Genomic DNA, 11,517 nt, shown 5'->3' on the forward strand with positions numbered 1-11,517 from the left:
CCAGTATAACCCAGCTTAGACTGAACGTTACTCTTCAGTCAAAACTGTTTTGGCTTTTGTAAGCGTATTTTCTCCTTTTGGGTCATGTTTCTACTTTACAACCAACCACAGCATTAATTAACAGCTTTGGCAATACCAGTAAAGAGCCTGAAACAGGCATATGCTGAAGTTTTCAGGGTTTGCTTTTATAGTCACTAAGATAAGATAGTAGCTTGGATATTCCTTCTCTAAGAACTTCAGTCTTGCTGGCAGTCAATCCAGTGCCTTGTGTAAGTATTACATTCATTTAATTGCGTTAGGCATGAAGCAGTTATACACGAAGAGTTGACATTGGGTTATAAAATCTGTAGGACCAAAGGAAACCAAAATGAAACTTCTAATATGGCTGACCAATGAGAGACAAGCCTAACAAAACAGCCCATTAGTCAAAACAGTGATGAAACAGCCTACACATCACGATTCAGTGTGGAACTGTTTAAAATAATGGAATTCTTCTGGATTTTGCCTGAAGCTATAACTTTTTTTTTTTCCCCACAGTATTACAGTGTGAAAGTTGTCAGTTCTTGGACAGCTACTCTTGTAGTGGAAGTCTAGACAAACACTGAAATGTGTCAAGCTTTTTTCTTAGTTTAAAATATGTTTTTCCAGTGTATTGTTTTAGTTGCCCAAAGTGTTGCTAGTGATGGTCTTTAGAGAAACCAACAAAACATTCGCTAAATGTTTTGCATCAAAAGACAAAAATGTGACTAACTTCTTGTAGTTGTGAAGTTTCTGTTTAGGAAGGAAACCCATTCTGAATTGAAATCAATAGACCAAACCATCAGATTACAACATAAATTTGCTTTATTGTGCTGCTCCATAAACCTGCTTCTGTGTTTGTTGCAAGCATAACCTTTATGCTTTTGTTTACATTGTAGGAAACACAGTTCTAGCAATGAGTTTTTCATTTAACTCTAAACATCTTTTTATTTTGTTAATTTTAAAATTACTAGGTTTTGCTATGTTATGTTTTAAAGATATTTTTTGCATACTGCTGCTCATATTTCAATAAACAAACGAAAAAAACCTACAGATTTTTCTGATCTCCTTTATCTGTATCTCAGTATGTGTTGAAATACTTATTTACAAGGGTTGCCTTATATTGAGTTCTTGCAACTCACTGCTCATGCTTTACCATGTACGTGTTCCTCCTAATACAAATGTGATCTTATAATTTAAAGTGTTTTCCTATAGCTTTTTGCTGCAGTTCCCTCAGAAACACGCTAAATTATTTTGTTCACGTATTTAAGAGCTCTTTTTTTTGTGGGGCTTGTAGAATACAGCCAGCCAAAAATTCTGATTGCAGGAGTTATATTGACTTGCTGATATTTATAAAAATAGTTGCATCGGTAGTACAGCAATGTGTATCTGTAAGTAACGTTCTGATTAGTGTGTTTTGGGGGTGGTTAATGGTTGTTTTTTTTTTTTTTTAAGTTTCTACTGTTGTGGTTGACCATAACCTTTTTAAACAGCCGCTCATCATGTCTGAATTGCTTTAGACTGATGACCGATGGCCTTTTCATTGAAAAGAAAGCTGTTTGAATATCTCCTGAAATTCAACTACTGTTCCAATAAAATAGAAATTTAGGAGCATTTTAGCAAACTTTCTTTTACGGTGTATTAGACTAACTTTTGAAGACTGAGGAGAGGAAAACATTTCTCTTGTTTATCAAGATACTACGGAAACAGAGGATGAAATAGTAATTGAGCGTGTGCATGAGTCAAAAGAAGTCCCCTTTTTAGTAGGATGAGTGCAAAAATACTGAACCCCAATTCCACGCGAATCTGCCATTCCATGTAAGATCTACAGAAAGGACAAATCAAAACCAGTACTGATTCTTCTTTGTGCTTCCTGTTTTGGGGCTTCGTTTTGCTAGCAGACCACCACCTTCCAGATACGCTCCACGAAGTTCTCAAGTCTCCTCAGTAATTGTTTGGTTTGGTTTTCCTATAAGTGTGCTACTGCACTGTACTAAGGAGCGCTCAGACAGGTAGAAGAGACTTCCACTGAGATTGGGAGATGTAAGGGAGAAAGGGGAATTTTTTTTTCTCATCCCATTTTGATGCTCTTCCAAGAGAATAATGGCCATGAAAAGTTGACAAAAGATTTGCTGTGATAGTGCTGCCCACATGATAGAGGCTTTTTTGCAGGTTAGTAACTTCTCAAATTACACGTTGCAGTGGCTGGTTGGTGTTCCAGAAACTTGGATCTGTGTTAATAGCTTTCTATAAAGTAAGAAAAAAATCTTGGTTATTAATAGCTTTAAAACATTATTTAATAGAATTTAAGAGGTTATGTTAATCCTATTACTCTGGGAAATTTAGAAGTATTTTAACAGTTGATGGTTACGTCCTTGTGAGTAGCTAGCCAAAGTAATCTCAGAAATGGATTATTGTTTTATTTGGGTGGTTTTTTAAAATTATTTTTTAGAAAAGAAAAAGCTTTGGGCAAACGCCACCTCACCCACCCCACCCCAACCTGCGGTGTGTGTTAAGTGAGTCAGAGGCCGCTTCTGTTCACTGAGTACAGAGGAAGGCAAACATGTAACTGGCGTTTAGAGCAATAAGATGTTGGGTGGCCTGTGTGTTGTGCCAAGAGAGATCTGCCTGCCTCGTCTAGTGCAGTGATCCCTGCCTTCGCTGACTCCTTCCCAAGAAATTGTACTTACATAGAAAAGCTGTTCCAAAGAAGTCAGGAAAATTTGGGAAGTGAGATATTCTAGTTAAATTGGTCCTGTCCATGCGTGGATCCATGCAGCAGGATGCTGGTGATGGTCTGGAGTTGGCGTACAGAACGGGGATGTTCCAGGCAGCTTTCCTGAAGCACTTGGCGTTGTGGAAACGCTGATTCCGTTTGACTTCCAAATTCCGGATAGGCCTATGCAATTTAGAGCTCAGTTGACAAATATTTACAGAATATTTACTTTCCCCCTGCTTGATCAGCATTCAGGAAGTTTTACACAGAAGCTAAATAACAGGAAATCGATGAATTTTGTCTAGGGAGCTCACCTCTTTAATTACATGCCTGTATCACTGAATTTTGCACTGAACACAAGTGAGCTGAGGGCTGGAGGGGAAAGGAGGTGTATTTGGTTGTGTGTGTTGTGACAGCTGATGGTGTGACAAGGGGTGAGACGAGTCAGAGCAGAATCTGTTCCACCTGCTGTTACTAGAAAGCTCCGCTGTGTATACCTGGTGTGCTTTCCAAATACTGCCAGCATTAAAAAACAATAATAAAAAAAATCATTGGACCGTGCTCACTGATGGCACTGGCTTTAATCCTAAATTCTTAAACAGCTTATCTTCTGATTTGGGATGCAGAGCCTGCTATATTCTGTGTGCACTGAGGCATTTGTAGCAATCCCAAAGTACCTGTAAATTACCAGCCCCTCGGTTAAATGTACGTTTTTAGATACTGCATCATCTTTCTGCTTGATGAGTATTGGCAAGAGAGTTAGTTTGTGCTGACTCGTGTTTGGTAGGCAGCCAGCATTAGCAATTTGGGTTAATAACTTTCAACACAAGTAATCATTCCCCTGAAGTTTTGGGTATCTGTGTAGAAACTTCTAAGTAAAGAAATATTGCGTGCATTTTTATACAGGCACAGTGAAGATGGTTGGCTGTAGCTCTGTACTCTGGGTTCGCACTCCAGCCGCTGGCAAATGTAATAGCAACGCAGAAAGAAACTCTATGCTGGCACATCGCTTACCTGGACTGAAAAATGCAGCCTACGCGCACGTGGTATAGAGTTGGAGGTACAAGACTCATGTCATTGGACTTGTATCCGTCTCCGGGCCTCTCACTGTGCGGCAGGAAGAGCAGATTTCAAAACAGAAACTAAAATTTGGGAAATTATTTATCCCCACAGTGTGAAGCTATCGCTAAATCCACCAAAATACAGTCTGAGCCCTAACGTCTCGCTGCTGCTCCCAGCTGTTCGGATCAGGTGTGACTTATTGGAGTTGGAAAGTTATAAAAAAGAACAAGTGTCCTTTAGCCATAAATAAATAAAAGTGCTCTTTTCCTCCTTTTATGTGTGCTTTCCCCTACCCAAATGAAGGGAACTGGAGCCATGGCCACCTACCTGTGCATGGGGAGTGTGTAGGAAACCTTAATTCTCTGCAGAAATTTTTTTTTGCAGCTACTGCTTGCCCAGGTTTTCTGATGTGCTGGGGAAAACAGCCCATCGTGCACTGAGGATGTGCCGGACTGGACCTGAATATCACTGGTAAGAAAGAAGCCTCAGCTGATTGTCTTGGTGCTTTTGCATTTGAAAATAGGGAGCAAGCCTTAATGGAAGAAAACTTGGCCCAAGTGCAAATGCATAAAATGCCCATGTGATGGGTGCTGCAGCATTTTACAATTTCCAGGCAGTTTGCGTCGAATTCTTTTTGAATATATTGTTCTTGTTAACTGCCTTATAGGGCCACGTGGTCAAGTGTGCTGTATGAATACTTCTGTAAACAACATTTTTTAGGCTCTAGTTGGGTGCGAGCACAAGGGCAGGTCTGGCTTGCAGTCCTCTTAGTCCTCAAGTCCTCTGCTTCCCAAGGTGTGTCTGAGGCTGCGGCGTTGCTGGCTGGTTGGTAAATGCTGCTGTAGGGTATCTGGGGTCTGGTTAAAAGGAAAATAGCAGCCATAGCCAGCATGTAACATTGAACTTGACCAAAAAAAAATAAATAAAAAATTAAAAGTTAATTTAATAAGCTGAAGGCAAGAAATCCAGAGCCCAGCAGAGTATGCCAGGCACCAAACCTTTCTTTTTTTTTCCCTGCTACCTTAAATTTGTGCTGTGTTGATAATCAGCTGCTCTTCTAAAGAAGGCAAGAAATCGGCATCGCAGCTGTCCTGCGTCCTGTTTTCTGGGTGAGATGGTTACACCGGGTCTAGAGCTGGTGGCTGGGCACTCCTACAGCAGGCAGTTCTGCACCAACATCTGCTCGAGGACCCTAGAAGTATTCCTTATACCACAAGAAGTGAAGACAGATCTATTAAAAAAATTAATCATATGAGAAGTGCAATGTTTACTTCTCCTATATCCGACATATTTTGTTTGCTAGCCCCAATGTTTCCCTTAAATGTATGTGACAGGGAAACTGCTGATAAGGCAGAGCAGCTGTAGGTGCAGAGTAGCTGGTCCCTGCTTGATCAGTTCTGTTAAAAAAAAAAAAAAAAAAAGGCAGGGCAGGTACCTGCTGTCTCCTCTTTTTTTCCATAAAACATTAAAAAAGAAAAACTTTTAGAATTGACAGCTCTTTTGTTCTAAGGACAGGTGTGCTTTCTTCTGTACAAACAAGCTTTTTGCTTTCTTTTTTTGAAGTTGTTCATCTATTGCAAACAGCACTGTTATTTCCAGGACTAAATACGAAGTGCTGTGTAATCCAGTCATTCCTGTGAAATCGCATTTTCTGAAGTGTCTTAAATCTCGAGCTGACTCTCAGCAAACTCATCAGCCTCTTGAGAAAGCTCGAGCAGTGTGGGCGAGTTAGACTTCAGCTGGAGCGGAGAAATCTTAGAGACAGTGCAAGGCAAAATAGAAACTTCTCTGTGAGAGCCAGCTAGAGCCCTGTGTCCTGAGACCGGAGAGATTTCAGGTCTCTGAACAGCCTCGCTCTGAAAGAAGTCTGGAGAAAGAAATCTCTAATTTTTTGCAAGAGTCTCCAGTGTCTCGGTCCTGGAAATCAGGAATGAACACGTTGTGTCCACAGAGGTTATTCACTGGGGTATGCCGCTCGGTCCCTGGGCAAAGGCTTGGCCCCGGAGGGGGGATGTGATGTTGTCAGGAGGGTGAAAATGAGAAAGGGGAGAAAAAGAACTTGCAAAAACATGGCTGTGTAACTTGCTGCCCAGGAGACGTTCTATATGGATTAACGGATTTAAACAGAACTTTTTTGCTTCGGCCTCTGGTTTGTGTATTTGCTCGGGGCCTGGTGAGCTCAGGCTAGGGAGAGAGCAAACTGCTGCAGCCACCTGCGCGGCGAGCACAGCCCCACGGGCCTTCCTTTCCTCTTCTCGATCTGATCTCGTTGCTGAAGTTTTAACTGATCCAAACACCAGGTGGAAAAAGCTCCTGGTTTTCAGAAGGGTTAGGAGAACACAGGCCGTGGTCAGAGCAGCGCAGAACAGAGCAGAACCAAACGTCACTGAACCCATCCGCTGGTGTTGGGTCAGGCCTCACGCTGCCACGTACGTGGCCAGGCCAGCGGGACCGCTCGTCCCTGGGCAGTCGGGATCACGCCCTACCCAGCTGTTCCTTGACATTCATCTTTGTGAGCTCAGAAGGCCAGAAAACCCCTCTGCAGGGCGTAACTCCGGAGTGGCTGACCGCTCGCTGCTCTCAGCGTTTGCTGACAGCTTCGTGCCACTGCCAGCCTCCCTCCTTCCTCCTCTTGCTGAGAGCTGAGCTGTGGAGGAGCCCTCGTCGTGGTGATTCCTGTTCTCAAGTGGTGTCCTGGCATAAGGGCTCTTCAATTCTTTTTAAGATGTTACTAGAAGCAGGCTCATTAGAGCAAGTGCCGTTACAAACTGCTGGGGCTCTGTGGTTTGACACCACGTGGATGGTGCGGCCGTGCAGACAGCGCTGCGTCCAGCACCAACCTGAGGCGTCCTGAATGGGAACTAAATATTTAGCTTACGAATTTTATTCTTTGCCTGTTGCCCTGCTGCATACTTTGCTTTTATGACAGCCTTGTGTGTCCTACTGATGAGTCCTTTCCAGGTGTCAGCCCTGATGGCCGTTGGGCACGGTGTAGAAAATGCTCAACCTCTGGTTAGTGCTTGGGGGAAAGGGAAGAGCAGGAGGTGAACGCCCACCCCAACCCCTTTGCACCTAGGAAAAACAAGAAGGATGGGTCCTGCTGGCCTGCCCCAGCTGGCGTTCAGGCAGAGCAGTGGGTGCTCGGCAGCGGAGCATCGTTCTGGCAGTGTCTGCTCAGCCCTGGTGGGGAGCACATCTCGGAGAGCATCTGTGCCACCAGCTTGGGCAACTGGGTTCCAAGCCATCCGTGGTCTGAAGGGTTAAAGCCAGCAGACTGAAAACTAATGAGAATAATAACCTATAGGAAGAGTGGCATCAGATGCAAAAGGTGTCACTTCTGCTGGATGGAAGCGATTCCCTGGTCGGAGGAAGAACTGGTGCAACGTCCATCAGCATGGGTCCTAGTGCAGCAGAGCGCGTGGCTGGGTATTGAAGGGTACGGATGCTCTCCAAGCCTTGTGGGAGCCACTCGTCCCTCAGAAGCAAAACACAGAACGAAGAGCCTCTCTGGCATGGGGCCGCATCGCTTCCCAAAGCAGCGTGCCCTGGACTTGTGGCGTGTCACTTGTCCTTCTTGTGGGAGCTCGTCGCCTTCCCGTCCGCCTCGCAGCGGAGCCATCGCAGCGGGGGGCCCTACAAGGCTCTGAGCACGGAGAGGCTTCGTTGAGAGGTACATGGGGAAGGGGTCTCACTGTAAAGGCCCGGTGAATGCTGTGTTTGGGTCAGGGCAAGCATGGGACAGGCAGCAGGCAAGGGGAAGGGATGAAGGGTACATTAGGGACCCTGTGGGTGTCATGCACCCGATAACGTGGTTACAATAAGGGAACAAACGCTTCTTGGTGCCTCTCCTGGCATGCCAGTGGTCGGGAAGTGGATTTTATGGTCAGCTGGAAATTGGGGCCTGGTAAAAGAGAGAATATCTAATGTTTTCTTAACGCGTATTTCATGCATAGGTTAAAATGGCATTGGTAGAGCTTTCTTCTGCAGTGGCTCTGGGTATCGAGGAAAGCACCGCAGGCTGTGCGCCTAAAAGCTTGCCCAGGACATCAGCACCCTGAGCATGGCAGCTTCTTCTGGGGGTGCTATTCCAAATCTCAGGCTGGGGGGGTGTGGATGGGATTATTCTGGGGTTATTCTAGAGCATTTTAGTAAAAGGAAATGTGCACTGTGGTGCAATGTAACACGTGCTTCATCAGGTTCTGAGGCTTTTGCCAGCAGAAATTCTTAGACCAAGCTCATTATGGCTGGTGGCTGAAAACAAGCTGTCATTACTTAAAAGTAAAAGAAATGCCTGATTTGATAAAAACTCAATTTATTCAAAATGGGCTGAGATAAACACACTCAAATTTATTCTCTCTTTCAACATTAGAGTAATTATTTGGAATTACACCAGTTAAGTTTGGTTCAGATGAGATAAAAATCAGCCACCTGTCAAGGAATAAAATATTTAAGCCTGCTGTCTAGTAGACTAACTTTTTTGAGCATAATAAAACATGGTAACCAAGACAATGACATGGAAGTATACCAACTGTGCAATTTCTTTCCGTGTAAAAGAGTTTACAGACAGACTCCCAGGTATCCACGTTTTGTATTTGAGTGAAGCCTGCATGTATGTATAATTGCACTGTACAATCTTCTTGTTTGGATTACATACATTATGTACATATATACACACAGCACTTCTGCTGTATTCTGCATGTTAACAATGCATTTAGGGGCACAGCTTCTAACACCACTTGAACTCCTTTATTTTGATAGGTGATTCACTAGAAAAAATTGGAGTAAAAAATTCTTTTAAGAGAGTTTCTGGCTACCCCCAGTTCAGCCGTTTGTTGAGACACTGTGGTTTTATTTATTTATTTTTATTATTTAAAAGCCCTTTGCCCACTGTGGGAAACATGAATACTGTTCTGGGATTTGTGCTGCATGATCTAGAATTATGGCACTGTAAGTGCAAGTTTATTAAAAAATGTTATCTATAAAATAGCATGTCTGCTAACAGGGTGAAGCAGAACTATAGCTTTTAGTACAAAACCAGATTGCTAATTAATCTAAAACAGTGTGTTACCAGTAACGAATGTTGAATCAGTCATGCTGTTGCCCTACAGATAAAGCATGATTCTAATTGTTCTAGACTTTTAGAAAGAGCAAGGAGTGGAGATGCCGTGCATGAAAGCAACTGCTCCTATAAAACTGCTTTGTGGTTTCAGAAGTTTCATACTGCTTTTTATACTGAACTCAGAGCACTCTGTTCTCTCCTTTCATTAGTTTACATACGATTAATGATGTTTATTTTCTCTCCTTCCTTCTCTCCATCCTGATTTTTTTTTTTTTGGTTTCGTGCCGTGGTGAATAATTTCCTTTGTAGCTTAAGAAAGTTGAAAACAAGTTACCTAGATATTTATTTAGTGGTTCACATAAATGGTAGTAACTTAAAACCTCCTTGAAGATGCAGTAAAACATCAAAAAAACACCCTTAGCAGAATCACGACCAAAAACCTAAATAAACCTTTTTAGTTTTCTCCCGCTGCCAGGCGTGACTCCCGTTACATTACCGAGCGTTTTCAGCAGCAGTTGAGAGAAACAGGTCTGGAAAGTAAACTCTCCTGCTCGGTGTGGAGCCGTTAGGTAAATACACCGTGTTTTACATTCAATGCTATGGCTTCATAAACGTGGGTAACAAGCTCCACCAGATGCACAAATCAGGGATTGTTGTTAATGCAAATATCCTTGTATGGGCACTGAATGGGGTGATGATGACATTTGCATACATATAGAGCTTAAACTGGAAACAAGGGGCATTTTTTTTTTTTTGCATGAAACCGTATAAATTTGCTAAAGCGTCACCTCTTTAGTTCATAGTAGAGCTTTTTATTTACAGCTATTCTGATTTGCATATGGCATATTTTTTCAGCAATCTTTTCCTGCGATGCAGCCTATTATTTTAAAGAGGGTTGAATCCACTCACTGACATATGGAAAAAAAAAAAAAAAAAAGTCTTATTGCACAGGGTTTCTGGTTCCCGCTACTGTGGTAAGACATTGTTTCTCTCTCGTGTCAGACAGCTTGTGTCCTCCACGGGCTCCTTGCTTCTCGGAGGGATCTGTCGTAAGGAAGAGTAGCAAAAAAAGAATTTTTCAGCTGGCAGTTTATGAAGAGCACAATGAGCGTCACAGTCAAGAGCAGAAAGAAAAACAGAATGATGTAAGTCACCAGGTCGGGCTTATTTATTTCCCCTTCTTTTAACACCCTGGCTGTCGACATGTACAGCGCCGAGGAGCTCACGGGTCTCTGGGTGCTGCTTAGGTAGGGCGTGTTGGTCTGAATGATGAGGTGAGCTTCGGTGGCACTGGTTGAATTTAGCAATTCACTATACATGTTCTTGCTTAAATTTCCTCCACGGTAGAAGTAAAGAAGGAGAGCACACACGGTCACTCTTTGGCATAGGAAGGGAATAACACTGCTGCTCGTAAAAGGCTGAGAGCGAGCCACATTTTGTCTACGAGTAAAAGCAAATTAATTCCCTCGCACGGCTTAGGGAGTTTCTTTTAAATTTCTGTGGCTCCTAGTTACAGCATTCATCCCCGGCTAGGAAGGAAAACCGGTGCGGGTACCTCGGTCCTGCGGCGTGGGGGCTCCGGGGCCACGGGGCGTGCATGGGAGCGCTCGGGGGGCAGCGGGGCTTCGGCGGGCGCCGCTCGCTCTCCGTCAAGGGGCAGGCACAGCGGGCTTCCAGGTGCTTTTCCGAAGTGGGATGCACGCGAATCCGGGGTTAAACGGGATCTGCGGAGAGAGGCAGCTGCCGCTTTGGCATCCTGCTGGGCTCGCCGTCGCCAGTTGCTCCCCCGGGATCCTCCTCGCTGCCGAAATCCCAGTGCTGGGAAGCATTGGTGGACTTTCTTAATCCCAGTTAGCAGCGCACCGGGTAGCCAACGTTCAGATGAGCTTGCTGCTTTAGCCTTCTAGGCATTCCTTTTGGCTTCTTTGAGAGACAAAAAATCAAAATAAATAAAAAAAAATCCAAGACCAAGGTCCCTTTGTTTAAAAAAGAGAGAGCAAAAAGCCTCCCCAGAAATTGGAGGGGGTGGCAGTTTGGAAACCTCTTCTCTGCCCTTGCCTCACGGCGCTGCGAAGTGGGACTGTGCAGAATTGTGTCAAACGGGACTTTTCCTCCCGACAGAGGCTCCACTGCAGCGTCACTTGCTACCGGGGGAAGGGAGGAATTGCACGGTGGTGCCGGCGGGCTCTGAAGTCCGCCGTGTCTGGCAGTGACATGATGCTAAGGGAAGAGATCCGCCGATAAAGCCCTGCGAGAGCCCGGGGCTCTGCTGAGAGGTTCTGAGCCGGGGGAGGGTAACAGGGGATGGGACAGAAAGAAAATTGCTTCAAAATCTCTTTCTTCCTCAGACCTCTATTGTTAAAATTGCTCTCTCTAGCATAAATAGAAGATGCCTTTTTTCTTCCTTTCTTTTTTTTTTTTTTTCCCTCTTCACTTGGGCCCCAGCACCCTCTCCAGCCTGACAATTAGCATGTTAATTTTTTTTTCATCAAATTGCTTTTATGCTGCTATTAGCTGCTGGCTGCTCGCCAGCTCCCTCTCACACTCTCACTCCCGTGCATCAGATAAGCCCGGTTAATACTTCGGTTTAGCTCAGTGCCACTTGGGAAGGGGGCAAAGGGGGGGGGTGGAGAGGAGCTGGGAAGAGAGGAGAGCTTGGGAA

At 44.3% G+C, this 11,517-nt stretch overlaps 1 protein-coding gene and 1 long non-coding RNA gene across 2 annotated transcripts; both read right to left on the minus strand.

The window, feature by feature from the left end:
• Window positions 1–1,204: 1,204 nt before the first annotated feature.
• LOC136786361 (uncharacterized) lies at window positions 1,205–4,242 on the minus strand. The gene is made up of 3 exons (XR_010824876.1): window positions 4,124–4,242; window positions 2,709–2,917; window positions 1,205–2,265 (listed from the first exon to the last, which is right to left on the minus strand). It is a non-coding gene; the product is annotated as an uncharacterized lncRNA (long non-coding RNA).
• A 4,123-nt stretch (window positions 4,243–8,365) lies between these two features.
• On the minus strand, window positions 8,366–11,310 carry SMIM32 (small integral membrane protein 32). The gene has a single exon (XM_048057053.2). The coding sequence runs from the start codon at window positions 10,172–10,174 to the stop codon at window positions 9,854–9,856; it is 321 nt and encodes a 106-aa protein (XP_047913010.1). The 5' UTR covers window positions 10,175–11,310; the 3' UTR covers window positions 8,366–9,853.
• Between the last annotated feature and the right edge of the window lie 207 nt (window positions 11,311–11,517).

Source organism: Anser cygnoides, chromosome 14 (assembly GCF_040182565.1).
Source record: "Anser cygnoides isolate HZ-2024a breed goose chromosome 14, Taihu_goose_T2T_genome, whole genome shotgun sequence".
Classification (NCBI taxonomy): domain Eukaryota; kingdom Metazoa; phylum Chordata; class Aves; order Anseriformes; family Anatidae; genus Anser; species Anser cygnoides.

Excerpts from the sequence above, each read along its gene's own strand:
- SMIM32 (XM_048057053.2), bottom strand. The coding sequence starts at position 10,174 with ATGTATAGTGAATTGCTAAATTCAACCAGTGCCACCGAAGCTCACCTC.